At 36.9% G+C, this 18,172-nt stretch overlaps 1 protein-coding gene across 4 annotated transcripts in view; it reads left to right on the top strand.

The window, feature by feature from the left end:
- CEP41 (centrosomal protein 41) overlaps window positions 1-18,172 on the top strand; it is a 47,870-nt gene that overhangs the window by 26,635 nt on the left and 3,063 nt on the right. For 2 of the 4 annotated variants that reach the window (XM_061165803.1, XM_061165805.1), the window contains 9 exons: window positions 2,574-2,621; window positions 2,710-2,739; window positions 6,851-6,912; window positions 8,141-8,210; window positions 13,571-13,715; window positions 15,396-15,547; window positions 15,938-16,005; window positions 17,029-17,143; window positions 17,593-17,808. In XM_061165803.1, coding sequence (XP_061021786.1) covers window positions 2,574-2,621; window positions 2,710-2,739; window positions 6,851-6,912; window positions 8,141-8,210; window positions 13,571-13,715; window positions 15,396-15,547; window positions 15,938-16,005; window positions 17,029-17,143; window positions 17,593-17,808 — 906 coding nt within the window. The remainder of the gene's footprint in view (window positions 1-2,573; window positions 2,622-2,709; window positions 2,740-6,850; window positions 6,913-8,140; window positions 8,211-13,570; window positions 13,716-15,395; window positions 15,548-15,937; window positions 16,006-17,028; window positions 17,144-17,592; window positions 17,809-18,172) is intronic. The other 2 variants (XM_061165804.1, XM_061165806.1) reach the window with 1 other exon arrangement.

Genomic DNA, 18,172 nt, shown 5'->3' with positions numbered 1-18,172 from the left:
GACTTTCTTTTTTAATCAAAGTCTTGTCTAGGAAAATTTATCTGGCAGTAATGTGTAATTTCAATTAAAAAAAATTATTCTGTTGATAGTCTTTTAGCCTCCTTACTTTTGTATAAAGTAAAAATATGTTTATAAATAAGTCAATTATAAAATTGATTCATTTGTATTCTTTTTAAAAGGTAGTCAAAAAGCTGTTTTCAGATGAAATTAGATCCAGTAAGATGAGCTGCTTAGTTAAGATACAAGCAGTACATGAAGTGGGGTAAAAATACTACTTTTCATACTTTCTAAAATCATTTTTAGGGATTTTTTTGTGTGTTGCTTAGTCATTTCTCCAATTAAAGCAATGCAGAAATCTTCCATTTTCTTTTATTTCCCCCCTACAGGAAACAATGAATAGCCATAATGAAAAAAGCTTCTTATCAATAGCACTCTTAGATTTGTTCTTAATTTTGCCAAGTATTTGTACACCTCTGCAAAAGACTTTGTTTCTCTGCCGTCTCTTTTAGTGGAAAAAATAATCAGTAGGAATGAAAACATACCTCACAGGGTCATTGTGAGGCTCTGCTGGTACAAAGATGAAGTGCTGTGTAAATATTCTGAAAATGTTGTTAACTGACTGAGAAATGGATTTTAGACACATTGTTAGTGGAAACTGCTATAGACTGGAAATGCAGTGTTTTAATAATAAAGACTATATGATAAGGCTGGCTATTATTTCCCATGCATAGCATGCCTCAGGGAATTTGAGAGCATGAAATGGTTCCCACCTGCTACTATGAAGAAAGTAACACTTCCTACATATTTACCTCACAGTGAAATCATGTTTTTAAAACAGCACAGCTAGAGAAGCAGTGTGTTTCTGTGAGCCATGTTAGAAACCAGGAGGTTGGGAATATTAATCTTGACTTAGTTACTAACTTGCTATGTCTCCAGTCAAGTCAGTGGACCTTTTTGTACCTCAGTTTTTCAACAGTTCTGGAAGGAGTCCTGAAGCTTCTCCAACGAAAAGAAACTAACTGGCACGTCAATAGCCTGGCACTGTAAGGGGCCCAGGAACATGCAACCAGAAGCTCCTATAAAGTCGTTTAAGAATAAGACTGTGGGACAGGGCAGAGCATGCCATTTGCCCTGTCTTCTAAGCTGAGTACTGACCAGTTGAGTTCCCGCCCAAGTGCACAGTTCCACAGGAGAGGCTGTGAGTCTGGGAAGGATTCATGGTTTCCACTGTGGAGATCTGGTCAACATCTCAGGTTCATTCCAGCCTGAAGAACCTAGAAAAGATCATATTTGATTCCAGCCTTGGTCTTTGGTCCTTTTTGGATCTTTTCTGGGGTATTCTCAGTGTCTGTCTTGAGAAGCCTCAGGCCTTCTGAGCAGCCCTACTACTGTCACGTCTCTGAGCTTTTGGAAGGATACGGTCTGGGTCCAGGGCCACACTGAATCAGTCCTGCTCTTCGGTTCTGATCTGGGGACTGTGCGTTGTCAGATGAAAAAAGAATGTTTTAACTCAGTGAAATTTTATTCCATGATGGTATAGATTTAATAATAACAAGTGATGTAAGTTTTTTGAAAATGTGCTTTGGGTTTCAGAAAAAGAATTTTCTTTCTCTGCTTCTCACCTACACATGAAGAAAAGTTCAGAACAGTGCTTGAAAACATAAGTTCATACCATTAATCAGAAGCATTTCTTTTACCCAAAGTTTGTGACTGAAACTGACTAGTTGCCCTCAAGGCTTAAAAGTTAGGAGCACAGTTTTAGAAATGAAAAATTCTTTTTAATGTGTTCCTTTATTTTTGCTATACATGTTAGGTACCAGACAGAGCTTGCTGTGCTGAACTGAATCAAATCGAAGCATGCTCAGTATAATAGCCCCTGGCTTGAGAACCAGACTTTAGTTCATTCGGAAACCATAAGAATCCTGGCCCAGTTTTAATGCATGAAAACTCTCCAAACCACCTTGGCTAGAACCTAGTGTTATAGAACCAGGCCATAAAACATGAGGGTGGGGGACTCCCCACAGTGCTGAGGATCTGCTTTTATTTCTCAGCAAATCAAATCCATGGTGAATACTGGTGTACAGACTGTGTGGTCTAGTTCAGGCTGCAGTATCAGCATGAATAGTGGAAGACCAAGTTCAGGGAAGAGAAGGAAACCACAAAGATTAAGCGAAGAGGAAAGGGTTACTTGGCCAGGCACAGCAGCTCATTTTATACATTCAGAGGTTGTTGCTTCTTTCTCTTCCTCTGCATACCTTCCCCACAAAAAAAGCTTACAGGGCGAATGAATGGAGGATGAAGGGCTTAACTTGGAAAGAAAAAAAATTGCATAAAGTGATCATTTGTAGTGCCTGGGGGGACTTCTTAATGTTTATTGGGTGTGCACCTCAGCTTAACACATTTGACCAAAACATTTCCCTGGATTCCTTATCTTTTAATAATGCCGTATAATCCTAAAAAGTATTTACTATGTCTGATCCATTTGTCTACTGCAGTTCTGTAAAAACAGGATGGGAAGGCTCAGACCTCATTTTCTTCCATTAAAAGCATATTTAAAATCCTTCTCTTTTTAGGTAACAGTATGACTAAATACATTGAGAAGCTAGAAGAGATCAAAAAAAGTGAGTAACACTATTTATGGTGTGGGGTAATGGAACCCTATAGTGGCTCTGTAAGTTGGTTATTAACGATCCTAACCATACTCTACAGGTGACTTGCATACAAAGCTGTGGGAGTCAGGTGAGCATGGCAGATGCCTTGAAGGATGTGGGAAACACTGTACCATCAGGTCAGCTGCTGAGGTTGTGGTCTTTGAGTCTGCGTTCTGCCTGCCTTAAATCCCATGGGAGATATTAACGTTGGACTATGAAATAATCTCCAGTTAAGCAGTGAGAACCCCAGCTTCTAGTTTCATTGTACTGCAGTCTTTATGATCTATATTCAAGATACTTAATCTTTCCTATTTTCTTATTTTCTCTGTACCTGAGATAGGAGTAATAATATCTTATTTCATAGCATTCTTTTTAGTATGAATTCGACAGTATTCATGAAAGACTTAGAGGTGTGAGAAAGAGCTTATTCTTAAAGTGGTGTTATGCATTATAAATTCGTTGCAGTCAGCTTTCTTTTAATTAAAAATCATATTTCATGCACATCCTTTTAAAAAACTAATCTTCGCCAAAGATATGCTTCTAGTCACTGAGTGCACTGCGCTTGCACAAAATCATAATTTTTCAATCTGTGTCCAAAACAGATGTAAAATGTACACATCATGGCCAGCATCAGAGAAGCAGGGACGTCTGTTTTCCAAGATGGATTTGCTCATAGCTTCAGTAGGAGAGCCCCGTGCTACGGCAGTGTTGAGCTAAGGGCGGTGGAGAGGTACTCTGATTGGTAGCAGTTCGGGACCTGGCTCTGGTCAAATATACCTTCTGGGAAGAAAATACTACAAACCCAGAATTCACCAGAACTTTTGTTTTTACATAGCAGGACTTCTAATTTAAATGATAATGTTCCTGTTCCTTTTGAATTGCTGCAGTATTAGAAATCCCGGACAATAGACATGGACTCAGGAGCAGCTCCGTGCTGAATCTGTTATTTGCTACATTCAGCTATAAGGACTGATGTTATAGACATTTGTTTTTTAATGTGTAATGTCACAGTATCCTTTTTTTCTTACATATTTTATACTTTATACATTTATGCTCTATATTTAAAATGCTATGTATCTGCAAAATATTCCACTTTACATACATAAGTATGTGGATATTAAAATTTTAAACTATGAAAAAAATCTTGTTTACTCACCTAAACTTTATTGTTGTCATCCTTAATTCATCCACTGTGAGCAAAATTCAACTGGCCTGCTTCTGTTCTGGTTTGTAGCCTTTTTCACCTCCTAAGCATAGGTATCCGAGTGTAAACTCACCCATCCACACCAAAATTTGTCCCATATAAAAATTGTCCCATTCCACCCAGCTTGCTGAAACCCTGTTTAAAATATTCCTCATAAAAGCACAATGTGGTTTCTGTGATATATAAACTTTAAATGGAGCTTATCTCCCAAAAGAAATACCTGTGGGTTCGAGTCTTTGAAAATGCGCATTTCACCTTCCCTCTTTAGAAGCTGTGGGCTGCCATTTAGTAAGACAGGAGGTTCCTCTCACCTGGTTTCACACACTTTGTGCTGATTCTCCAGCTAGAATTACTTCAGATTCTGGTTTGGGATCTACATCTTGGAAAATATTTCCTTCTCTTTTCCCATCTTCTGTTGTAGGTGTTCTTTTGGGTCAGAAGGAGGAGAATGTTGCCTTGTTTTGTGACACCCTAAACCCATCCCTTTTCTCAGATTACCTTAGATGCCATGTCTTTCTGTGAAATCACAAACCTTGTCCTGTTACTTCCTTTGATTTGTCTTCCACTGTGAGCCCAACTTCCCTTTGCTAATAACGCATTTTAACAGTACCCTGAAAACGCAGAATTCCTTTGTGATCTGAATATTCTTTCAACTCTGCCTGGGGAAAATAGACACCCTGTGTCTATTGACCATTCACAAAGCCCATTCTTGGCTTCTGGTGGTTAGATGACACTGGTTGGGCCCGGGGTGAAGCACCCTAGATAGTTAGGTCTCTGTCCTTCCAGTAACTCGAGAGAGACACACTTAGACTCCAGACTTACTGGAGAAGCAAAACTTGATAACACATCTGAAACTAGGATTGTTTGTCTCCATTATAGAGTCTGGGAGAAGCTACAGTAGCAGAAGCTCCATTCTTAAAGCTCTGTTCGCCCTTGCAAGGACAGACTGACAGAGCTTTCCAAGTTATCCTTTTTATAAAATTTAAGACTTACTGTAAGACGTCTAGCTTAATCTTTTATCTGAGTAATAATGTCAGAAAGTCCTCATGATGGCTGTCCTTCTAAACCAGAACCAGGTATGTAGTGTTCAGGCTCAAATGTGCAGCGCAATTTCTAGTGCTTATGAGAGGATGCTGGAAATGCCGATCATTAGAAAACAGCAGCGCCTGTGTTCTTATTTAAGGGGATTTCTATTTAAAGAGGATTTTAATGTGTGTATTTTGTACATAGAACATGAAGAACTAGAGTAGTATTTCCAACTATGTTAACTATACCAAAAGAATAGCAATGGATAAATGCCACAGTGCAAACTACTTTGAAAGCTATTGACTATTTTCATTGGCTGACTTATTGCCATTTTGATTTACATAAATGACTTTGGGTGGGCAGGTTGGTGGCAACTGAAAGACATACTGTAGTTGAGTTGCACTTTCTAAAGCTTCTGCTCAGCTTATTCGGGTCTGCATCCTGATGTGTTTTAGAAGCTACTTTGCATCTAGGTTTGCTACCTTGTTGTATCTAGAAGAAACTGTTTTAAGAATTTCCTGGAAGAAAGGTCAATTTTTAGCCAAACTGCTATCTTTAGGACATTTTAGAACAGAGAAGCTTTAGTTCCTCCTCAGAAAGAGTCTTGAGGTACTTAGAGAAGGCATGTTTTTAAGATAATATCATTTCCTGACTCTTGAGTCTCAAGGTGTTTGGTAAACCATGCTTACATTATCCTCCAAAGTAGCTATCTGGTCTGTGCTGGTTTTTTGGAAAATTGATGGGAATGATTAGTATAACCAAGTAAATAATATTAAGTACCTTTAATCTTTCCTTTGCTAGGATTCTTTGTTTATGAGACTAAAGTAATTATCCAGCTAACCTTCAGTAATTCTGAAATAATGAGGTAGTATTTAAGGAGTCAAGGATGCCAATATATAAACCTAGAAGAGGAGTGAAGAGTAGGGGTGGGCAGGAGTTCAATCCTGGAAACTCTTCAGAATTGGCAAGTCTTCTTCAGAAAAGTTTAGGGAGGCCAGCTTTTAACATGCCTCTGTAGGACAAATAATAAAGTGAGATTGGCTGTATTTCTTAAAACTGTTTAATATGTGAAGAATTATTAACACAAACAAATGCAAAAGTTTGAGTTATGTCTCAGAACTGTAAAGATAGCACTGAGTAAATATTGATGTTTTCAGTTGATTTCTCTTTTTTTTCCTAAGTTTGGTTTTAAAAAAATCCACAGTACAAGATTTATCATTGTAACCTCTTTCAGTGTACAGTTCAGTACTGTTAAGTATATTTACTTTGTTGCACAATAGATCTCCAGAACTTTTTCCTATTGCAAAACTGCATTAAGTTGATTTTTACTGAGGTAAAGTTGACGGAAAATTGATACAAGAGATTATCAGGACCGATTGTAAGTTTGTGCCCAGTAATGTGCTCCAGGAAAAAAGGGTCATCCTCTGTTTCTAGCATAGTTTGTAACCTCAGGAATAATTATTCTCTTTCTAGGACAGAGATAGAATAGTGGGGTGTAAATGTCTTACCAGCTTTTGACCTAGGGCACCTCAGCTTCTCTGGGTCTCTGTCCTCATTTGTAAAATTCAGGTATTTATCCCCTGCTTGTTCTGAAAAGGATTTAAAGGACTTACAAAAATGCATGCAATACAGTGTGGTCAAAGTAGAGACAGCATAATAAGGATAATTGTAGACCAATAAAAATAAAGGGAAGAGGTAAAATCACTGGACCCAAAAAGATAGCTTAGATTTGCAGCAGGATGCTTCTCCTGGCCAGAGCAAAAATGATACAGCACCTGCCACATTTAATTCTGAGGCTATCCTGAGGATCAAATGAAGTAATGCAAGGAAATACATGTAAATAACTGGAAAAAATATACCATTTGGGGGTACATTTCTTGATGAAATTTCTTGATGACCAGAAAGAATTATTACCTCCAAGAAAGCAAAATAAACCTGGAAAAAATATTTGTCCCGTTCTGCTTTGCAGATTATAGGTACAAAAAAGATGAGCTTTTCAAGAGACTAAAAGTAACAACTTTTGCCCAGCTGGTAAGTTTAATGATCTTCCATTGGAGTAAAGACTATCTAATTTGTGCTACTTTCTGTATTTCTAAATTCAACTCTGAGTAATGTTTGCAGAGGGTTTTCTTCTGCTTCTTTATATTTCACCTATGAGAGGGCTAATTGGTATGAAACTTTTTTCTTTGATAAGAATTTTATACAGTAAAATATACATTCTACTTTTTAATCATCAAATTTGTAGTTTAAGTTTTACTTTTCCTTGTCAATTTATCTTAATAATGAGAATCTAGAATTCTGGGTTCTTTATTGTCTGGACATATTTCTCTGTGCAAAGCAGGTAATATCCCATCTATGACTGTACTCTTTTTCCAAGTCTTTCTGCCATGGGCTATTTTGTTACTTTAGAAAAGTTACTTTCTTCTTTCATTTGAAAATTATGGACAAAATGTCTCTCTGGCCCCCAAACAAGGGTTCCAGTGATGTGCAACTCAAGGTGGATGTTAGACTAGTGAGCTAAGTTGTGAAAAGTGATTTATTTATTTTTTTAATTTGAATTCTACGTACCAGTTTTTAAATGTTTATTGGAGTGTAGTTGATTTATAATGTTGTGTTAGTTTCAGATGTACAGCACAGTGAATCAGTTATTATATGTATATGTATTCTTTTTCAGATTCTTTTCTCATATAAGTTATTATGGAATATTGAGTTCCCTGTGCTATACAGTAGGTCCTTGTTAATTATCTATTTTATATGTAGTAGTATGTGTATATTAATCACAATCTCCTAATTTATCATTTCCTACAACAGAAAAGTACTTTAAAAACTGTGTGTTGGCTGTACAACATTGTAATCAATATATCCATAATTACATTTATTTCTTCGTTGCATGAATAATTTCTAATACAATGCTGTTATGCATTTTTTAAGAAATAGCATGTTATATTGAAACTAGAATATACATGAAGGCATTTTTAAACTCTTAGTTATGTTTCTTGTCCAAAATTATCCTTTTGGTCTTTTAAGTTTATTGTGTAATGTTTTAAACAAGTTTTTTCTTCTGGAATGAAGAAAATGTAATTACTGCCCTCAAAGTAAGAAGACCTGAGATTTAGTCTTCAACTGGGGACACTGACAGTTTCTTAAAACAGGAGATCTTTGATGTTTGATATTTCCTCATCTTCTGTTAAAAACAGAATTGCCTCTGTTTAAAGACAAACATACACACATCTACACATTCCATTCTGTTTTTTATCAGGTCATCCAGGTTGCATCCCTATCTGATCAAACACTGGAAGTGACAGCTGAGGAGATTCAAAGGCTAGAAGGTAATGAGAATTGAGGATTTGGGGAAAATAACAAATTGACCGTTTGACTGTGGGATCCTGTGCTGTTGTGTTCACAGGGACTTTGATGTATCTGTCTGTAATTAGATTGTGACTCTCTGAGAAATGCTATCTGGTGCTTTGCTGATTCTTATTTCTTGAAAAAGAAAAGCTGTCTGGTTTACTAGTTGTAACATTTTTAGTCTTAAATGTTTTAAATGTACTAATTAATTTTTTAAACAAATATTTTTACTTCTCTCTGTATATGTACAGGCCATAGAGTTAGGTGCTGTGAGACTACCAAGATGAAAAAGACACAGCTCTGCTTACTTGGAGTCATATGAATTTCTGTCATATGAGTAACCTTGTCTTTCTGTTATTATTTTCCTCCCCAACACATGTGTGTCCGTCCCCATACATGTGTGCACGTGCACACCGTGGCCTTCAGGGTGTGGAGTCTCAACAGGTGCAAGCTAAGGGTGAGACTGAGCCTGAGCAAAGGCACAGAGAAGTCCAAGCGTGTTTGGGGAATCACATAACCCAGTCTGGCTGGGGTCTGAGTGAAGGCTATGAGATAAGGCTAGAAAGACAGATAGGCACCAGATCTCCTTTCTTAAATACCAGGTTGAAAAGAAAGTCTCTTAGGTGTACTATCATGAAAAGAATCCACAGAGCAAAGGTCTTTATTCATCCTGAAGTCCTCCGCTGTCAATGTGCGGCTGCTTGTTGAAGGGGATGTGTTTTGTTAAGGTTGATGTAGGCCAGGAATTTGACTTCTGATTTCAAGACAAGTTTCTCAGGAAGTCTGAACACCGGGTTTGTACAACTCAACTGTCATTTCCCTGGGCTTGTTTTTGTTAGGGAGGATAAAGAGAATCTGGAAAAGACAGGAATTTATCTTTTGATGGATGCCTCTCACACTGCAGAGAAATAAGGGCTCTTTGTAATAGAGATAATTGAGTGTCCTCATATGAGTACTCCCAATTTTAACCTGGTTATTATAAAGTACCTGGATTTTGTCCTTTAATTCATTGTCGAGATTGCAACACCAGGACATATGGGCACATGCAATTTTCTCTTCTGAGATAAATTTGCAGAGCAAAATAGGCTCTTGTAAAGTAGGACACCATAATGTGTGAGTAATATTAGTCTTTTTAGTGCTCTATACAGAATAACAACTCACTCAGGAATGCCTGTAGAGCAGACTGTATCTGTATACACATTGGCTGTTTTTGAAGGAATAAAAAAACTCCTTTTATAATATTTATTTTTTCCCTGCTTTAAAATATATTTCTAGAAAATCGGAAACCTGTTTAAAAAAATATATAAAGAAGAAAATTAAAATAACTAATAAACCCTATTAACATTTTGGTCTATTTTCCCCCTCCAAATCCATACTCTTCATATATAGTTTTGTATTATGCTGTTTTCATTGAACATTTTATCATGAAAACTTTGCTATGTCATTAAATAGATTTCAAAAGCTCAATTGTAAAGGCTGTGTTGTCATATAATGTCTAGCCTTTAGATAAGCCATTATTTATTTAATTATTCTCCTATTGTTGGCCATTAATGTTTTTCTGATTTTTCATTTTTATGAGAGAATGTTGTAATGTAAATACATAAATTTTTGTATGGTTCTTACTTATTTCCTGAAGATAAACTGCTGCAGATGGTCAAAGGGTGGAACCATTTTTAAGATGCTCAGTGCCGATTCCACATTATCTCCAGAAAGGTTCTACTTGTTTGTATTCCCACCAAACAAATAAGAAGACCCATTTCTCCCCATCCTAGCCAGTGCTGAATAGTTCTCACTTTTGTAAATGTTTCCCAGTTTGATGGATGAAAAATGGTATATAATAGTTTTATTTTTAATTTATCTGAAAACGAGATTGAGTCTTGCATACATGTCTGTGTTTGTTGGTCATAGATATTTCTTCTTTTGAGGACATGCCCTTTCTTGCTTCTTTCTAATGGTATGTTCATCTTTTACTTACTGATTTGTAAAATCTTTAAGTGATTATGATCTCTTTATTCATTGGAAACCAATATAGCCTTGAAAATAAATGAGAAAAATCTTTACTTGATGTTATTAAGTTAAAAAAAAAAAAAGTAAACAACAAACCATAGTGTGGAGCAGTATGAATAGCGTCTTTCTGGATGTGTAAGAAGGGGGGAAATAAATATGTATAAAATATGTAGTTTTTTCATTTTTGGAAGGAGATATATATTTGAAGGTAGTCCCCTTGGGGGAAGGGGCCTGACGGCCTGCAGTTATGGAGTGCAAAGAAGGCTTCCTTTCCGTGTTAAGTTTTATCTTGATTGCATTTTTACTTTGTGCATACAATCTTCTTCCTACTAAAGAACTAGTTTTAAAATATTAATGAACTAAGCATATTAACCTTTTCTCACTTACATATGTCATGGATTTTTTTTCCTAATTTGTGATTTTTAATTTTCTTTGTGGTGACTTTTGACATATTTGAGGTTTACATTTTTTCATGATTAAATCTATTAGCCTGTTGTATTTTCATTTTAGTGCTTTAGAGTCATAAAATCCAAAATAAGAAGAGGTTATCTAAGTTTCCATTTTTTAAATAGTTGACAGATTGTCCCAGCACTATTTATTTAACAGTTCTCTCTTAGCCTACTGGTTTTTGTACCTTTACCATACATTAGATTTATATATATATATATATATATTTATATATTTATTTATATATATCTATATCTCCTAGGATTTGTTTCTGTGTTCTTTGTAATTTTCCATTGTTCTACTGCATTGTTTTGACCCTTTACCTTTACAATATATGTGACTACTTGAAAAGGCAGGTTCTCCAAATTACATATACATATATCCTTTTTCTTCTCATCTTTAAAATCCTTTTAAGCTTTTTTAAAAAAAAAAGTCCATTGGGATTTGTTTTAAGGCTGAAAATTAAATTAGGAAAGGATTAACATCATTTCACTTTAATCATTAAGTCAGGAATATGCACAATATGTCACTCTCTCTTCATCCAGGTCTTCTTTAATGTCCCTAAGTAAAATTTTTATAAGACCTATAAAGTACTTACCAGTTTTTATAGGGCCTTCACATTCTTTAATAGGTTAATATTCTAGGAGAGTATATTTTGTTTCTATAGCTGTTATCGTGAATGAGATGTTCTTCATGTTATTTTCTAATTGGTATATAGAAAAAATATTTTGATTGTCAGTATTTAATTTATTTATTTTATAAATAGCTTATTTTTTTAATTAACCTTAAAATCTAGATTAATTTTAAAATCTAACATATTTATGAATATTTTCCTTATTCTCATAGGATTCTCTTAAAGTCTCTAGGTATATTATGTCATATGCAAATTAAAATTTGATATTCTCTTTAATAACTACACTTCTTATTTCTATTTATTCTCTCATTATATTGGTTAGAACAGCAAATTCTCAAACCTTTTCATATTAATCTTCCTCTACACTTAATTTTTGAGGATCTCAAAGAGTTTTGGTTTTTGTGAATTATATCTATTAATATTTGGGGTATTAAAATTTTAAATAGGATTTTAAGAATATTTATTTGCTATTTACCTTAAAAATAATACTACTAAACCCATTGCAAACATAAATAACATATTTTTATGCAAAATAGCTGTGTTACCAAAACAAAAATATATATGGAGCATAACATTGTTTCACACTTTTTGTAAGTCTTGTTAATGTCTGATTTAACAGAAGACAGCAAATATCTCATACCTTTTGCATTCAGTCTGTTGCAATATGCTCTTTGGGCTGAAGTAACCTGAAGAAAATCTGGCCTCACCTAGATCTGTAACTGAAAAAAGGAAGAACATTTTAATAGCCCTTTCATATAATATATATATTTTTCTTTGACACTACATCAAAACTTGATAGCTGGTACCTTCTTAAAGGTTGGTTGTAGTGTGGAATCTGAAACCATATCAATGAACTTTTCATACCCTGTTACATTGAACCCATTGGTCTGTTTTGAACTCTGAATGTATTTTTTACTCATACATAATTTTATAACATCATTCATTGGTCATTTGGAAAGTACTGATGAGGGCTTCCCTGATAGCTCAGTTGGTAAAGAATTCACCTGCAATGCAGGAGACCCCGGTTAGATTCTTGGGTCAGGAAGATCCCCTGGAGAAGGGATAGGCTACCCACTCCAGTATTCTTGGGCTTCCTTTGTGGCTCAGCTGGTAAAGAATCCGCCTGCAATGCAGGAGACCTGGGTTCAATCTGTGGGTTGGGAAGACCCTGGAGAAGGGAAAGGCTACCCACTCCAGTATTATTTTTTTTTTCATCTATTTTTATTAGTTGGAGGCTAATTACTTTACAGTATTGTAGTGGTTTTTGTCATAGATTGACATGAATCAGCCATGGATTTACATGTATTCCCCATCCTGATCCCCCCTCCCACCTCCCGCACTACCCAATCCCTCTGGGTCTTCCCAGTGCACCAGTATTCTGACCTGGAGAATTCCCTGGACTGTATAGTCCATGGGGTCGCAAAGAGTTGGACACGACTGAGCGACTTTAATTTTCACTACTTTCACTGAGTTAAGAGTTATCTTCCAAATGTTGACAAATTTCATTATACAATATCAAAAAGTCACATTTATTAACCTCAACACCCATCTTATCAGAAAAGTCATTAAGATGGTAAAGAAGTCAAGCTCTTGGTGGCAAATAGCTTCCAAAATTCTATTCTTGTTTAAAGTTTAATCATTGCAACAAATACCATTGGTTGTTTTCCTTGAAATGAGAAATTCACTTAGATCATCTTTTAGAAAATATCTGCCAAATGCACAACTCTAAATAACTATAGTTTTCATGTCAGTTTTTCTTCCACATAAAAGTGGAGTTCAAGGCAAAAGTAGCACGAATCCCATACATACTTTCCCTTGAAACACCAATGGGATGTTGGTGTGTAGCAAATTTGTTGTGTGTGAATTCCCCCATTTCATCACACAGAATATTTTAAAGGTGTGTTGTTTAAGGAGGACATGTAATAAAAATTATGATTACTACTTTATCAGGGACTTTTTAAAAAATGTTACTGCCATGTTTACCCTCAGTGCAAATATCAGCATGGTAAAAAAGACAAATAACATCATAGTATTATGAAAATAGTTTTCACCTTTCAGATCCCCTGAAAAAGGGTCTTGGGGACTCCTGGGGTCCACAGGCTACAGTTTGAGAATCTGTATGTTAGAACTTAGAGAACAATTTAATAATGATCGTATGAGTTCCTTTTTCCACCTACTTTCAGTGGAACTACCTAACAAGTAAATAAAAATTCTGACGTTAAATTTATTTATTTATTCATTTGCAAATTTTAGACAATGATTCTGCAACTTCAGAGCCTGATGCCGAAATCACTGCCAAGACCAACGGGAATGGGAGCCCTGGGGAGCAGTCGCCAAGCCCCGTCCAGTTCATAAACAGTGAGGGAGCCGGGGACTTTAGCCGCTCGACTCTTCAGAGGTGCTCTTATCAGATTCATGTTTTCACTGCATTTCACCTTCATTAATCTACGTACCATGTCAATGATTTAATTACCTTAGAAACAGGTTGGCGTCATGAAATCCCACATTTTCATCCCAGCCATTTGATTTTCTCTCTATATAAATGCCACCTCCTGAATCTTTTCACAGCATTCTTAGTTAATGCAAGCAAATATTGATAGGAGAGCATTAATTTTCACTCCTCAACCCCTTTCTTCTGAGCTTTCCTATATGCAAGTTTGCTATTAGGACTCAGTTTTACAACCACACTGTCTTTTGACTCAGAGAGTATGATTTCCCCCCCTCTCCTTTTCTGTCTGCTGCAGCTTATAATTACCCTGTCTAGAATCAGAAGAAAAATAGAGTGCCACATATAGTGCTCTGATATTAAATAGGTGCAAAGGAGAGTGAAAGCAGCCTTGATGTCAACTCTCAAATGCACATGGCAGTTTCACGATGCAGTACTTCCTCACCTATATTCACTGTTGGTTATAAGATGGTACTAATTTTCTGCATATATCCATCCCTTCTACTGGTAAAACAGTTCTGCCAGACAGGCTAGTTCTACTGGAGACAGTATTGCTATTGTCAATTGCACTACTATTATTTTCATAACTACTTCTGTGCATGGACTCTAAAATTGCCTTCAAAACAAGACAGACAAACAAGGCTTCCATGAGGATGTAGTTTCACATGACATAGAGTTTTTTCTTCTTTGGTTCAACAAAATATGCACTATATGGCATATAGTTGTAGTTTTTCATTGGATTTAAAGGCAGAATTTGACTTGCTGTGATGGGAGAGGAACTATTGCTACATACTAACTAACCTGTGGTTTGGCATGTGTGTCTTCATATTACCAGAAAAGTGATCATCTTCTTATCCCAATGCAGATATTTCACTGCTTGCCATTTTGATCATAACACATTTTTTCTCCAATTCATGTTTATGCCACATTTTGCCTATATTAACCTGGCAAGCAATTTTGGTAATTATATGACTTCAGAAACAGGTCAGAAACAGACTTCCTCATTTTAATCATAGTTTTTCCACCGTCTTATCACATGCCACAAAATCTAAAAGCCTCTTCAACCTCAACTTCGTAACCTATAAAAATTTAAGTGACTACAGATAACTATTGAAGACATTGAGGATAAGACATACTGGATAAGTCATGGTATATGAAATATATTAAAATACCATTGTTACTTTATGTTACACATAATATACATGTCTTCAGTTTTCCTGTCCTGTCAACCTTATTCTTTCCTTTTGCTCTGCTTTCTTACACTCATCAAAATTCCATTGGATTAACTGTTCGCCTCTTTCTTTCTCTGAATGCTGCCCTTGTTGCTGGAGGCAGCATGTGCCCTACAGTTTCTACCCCCTCTGCCATGCTAATGACCTAACATGCACTCTCTGAAGGTGAGTATGGACAGTGGATCCCTTCCTTGGTGTCCAGGGTGATAGAATAAGAATCCATCCATAGGACCTTGCATTCAGAGACAGAACTGAGACACCATATCCATTTTCCTTTTTCTTTGAGGTGTTTTTTGAAAAGACATTGAGCACTCTTGTCGCCATTCTGAAAAAAAACGCATTTGACCTTTAAGCCACTCACCCCTGACTAGTGTCTGCCGGCCTACTTTTTCACTTGCAGCGTCATCAGTGGTGTTGGGGAACTGGATCTAGACAAAGGGCTTGTGAAGAAAACAGAGCCCAATACCAAAGACAAACCTTATCCTGACTGCCCTTTCCTGCTGCTAGATGTGCGAGATAGAGACTCTTACCAGCAGTGCCACATTGTTGGAGGTAAGAGAGAAAGGCTTTTCAGTGTCTCACTCCCAAGAACAGAGCCCAGACCTGAGCCCGGGCAGGCTCGACCCACACCCCGTGGTCAGCATAGTGCTAGCCAGATGGGTTCCGGGAACCTGTGAGTTGGCTCCACTGCATGTTCTGAGAGAGGCTGGGGACATTCTCAGAGGGATCAGGGGCCCAGGGCTAAATGTCAGAAACAGTGAAGCAGTGCTTCCTGTTGTTCATTGAGTCCAGTTCTCTTCTCTTTCACAGAAGTATTTAGGTTTATCACTAGTGAGTTTGAAAATACGTTTCTTTTAACTCTTAGATGTTAAACCAGCTAGGGATTGGGGCCTAGTTGTACTGTGAACTACGAACTTCCTAAGCTTTTTCTTCTCTTTGCAGCTTACAGTTACCCAATTGCAACTCTGTCTAGAACAATGAACCCTTACTCAAATGATATTCTTGAGTATGTATCCTTTGTTGCACTTTAAGGAGTTGGGTGGTATAAGGATTGCAAGAATCAAATTTACCAATATTAATTAGCTAACTTAGCATATTTTAGAATTTGGATCCTTAGCTGTTGCTGAGGCTGCTTTCTAGTCCGTCCTGCAGTTGGACAAGAAACATTAGATTAACAGTTAGGATCTATTGACAGTTAGTCCTACGACATTTTTTTCCCCAGAAAGATTTTTTTTTCCATTTTCCCCAAGTAAAATGTAAGGAGTGAATTTTTTCCTTCTATTTTAATTTTTTTCTTCTTAAAATTTTAATTTGCTCATAAGAATAGTACAAATAGAAAATTTAAATACTGAAAAATATAAAAAAGAAAATTGAGATCCCGATAACTACACAACTGATACTCTTACGGTATCTTTTGTGTATTTTATTCCAGGCGGTCTTCTATGTAGTGACTTTAACAAAGTGAAAGTCATATATATAATTTAGTGTGTTGCTTCCCCCACTTCCTATTACAGTGAATTTCCCCACACTAATACAAGCTCTTTATAAACTCTGTTTTTGATGCAGTAAAATATCTCATCTTTAGATTTACTGTAGTTTACTAAATCATTCCTCTCTGGAGGACTGGACTTTTAGGTGGTTCCCACTTCCTTACTGTTCTAAGTAAGGCTGCCGTGGACACATTGGGCACAAAAGTTTTTATGTTTCCTCAACTATAAATGGAGGCTATAATTGCTCTCCGGGATTGTATAGATGAAAGGGCCAAAGAGTATACAGTATATAACTAGTGCCATCTTGGAGATATATATATATATATATATATATATATATATATATATATACAATAAAAGGATACCAGCTTGTGCTGGTTTTCAGCACAGGAAAAAAAATTCAGGATGCCCTGAAGAGGGGTCGTCCCGTGCTCCCTGAACTCAAGATAGGCAAACCTTGACTGCTTTCCTTCCCTGGGCATTTCTGTATAGTCTAGGAGCATTAGCTCAGTGTGGTCAAACCTTAACTCATCTGACTCCTAGAAAAACGCCCATGGCAAGATCATCATCCTGTACGATGACGATGAGAGGCTGGCCAGCCAGGCGGCCACCACCATGTGCGAGCGGGGGTTTGAGAACCTCTTCATGCTTTCCGGAGGTGAGGGGCTATGTTCTGCTTTGGACTTAAAAGGCGAATACTTGGACTCACACTCCAACTTCACTCCTAGAGTTTCCCCCTCCCCTCCCCTGCAGAGCTCAGAATTCAGTGTTCTGGAAAGAGAAAAAACCATGCTGGCGGAAGGGAGGCAGGATATGTGAAACTTCCCTTAGCTCAATCAGCACATGTTTCTAATTCCTGAAAGAATGATGCTGCTTTATGGCTCTGTAAGCAAGCCTCAGTGCTGAAGACTTGAGCAAAGCAATTTCTGGTGGAATTCTCAGAAATCCCACATAACAACGGACATTTTCTGGGGTAATTTACTTAATGGTGAAGCAATTAAGAAAGATTTCCCGTCCTTGTGTTGAGGAGACACGTGGGCTCCTTTCCAGGTTTGCCTTGGCCTCACTGTGCTAACACTGCTTTTTCTGATGATCTTCCATACCTAGGTCTAAAAGTCTTAGCTCAGAAATTCCCAGAAGGACTGATTACAGGTTCCCTGCCAGCGTCTTGCCAGCAGGCCCTTCCTCCTGGTTCTGCTCGGAAACGATCCAGCCCCAAAGTGCTGCCCCTACCAGCTGAGAATAAATGGAGATTTACCCCAGAAGACCTAAAGAAGATAGAATATTACCTGGAAGAGGACCAGGGTCCTGCAGACAATCCTAGTAAGATATTTTGACCTTTGGAAATAATGTTTCTGTAGAACTTGAGATTTACAGCTTTGAACACCAACCTCATCATATGAGAAGCTTGATCTCTTATATTCAGATTCTTAAAATATTTGCAGGGGGGAGGGAAGTATGCAGGTGCTGTGTGAGGAGAGGGGAAATGAGTGAGTGGAGGTGCTCCCAGATGATGGCAAGAATTAGGCATTGCACACAGACAACCAAAATAGGAGAAGTTTTCAGTCAAATAAAGTGGGTGTCTCGGGCAGAGTTGAGAGGCTAAGCTAAAGCATTCAGAATCCCTCTTGGAATACAAAGTATTCCATCTTTCCCCTCATTATTACCATTGTTTTTGTTGTTTAGT

This window comes from Dama dama, chromosome 18, assembly GCF_033118175.1.
Source record: "Dama dama isolate Ldn47 chromosome 18, ASM3311817v1, whole genome shotgun sequence".
NCBI classification, from domain to species: Eukaryota; Metazoa; Chordata; class Mammalia; order Artiodactyla; family Cervidae; genus Dama; species Dama dama.
This window is presented reverse-complemented; position numbering and strand designations above follow the sequence as displayed.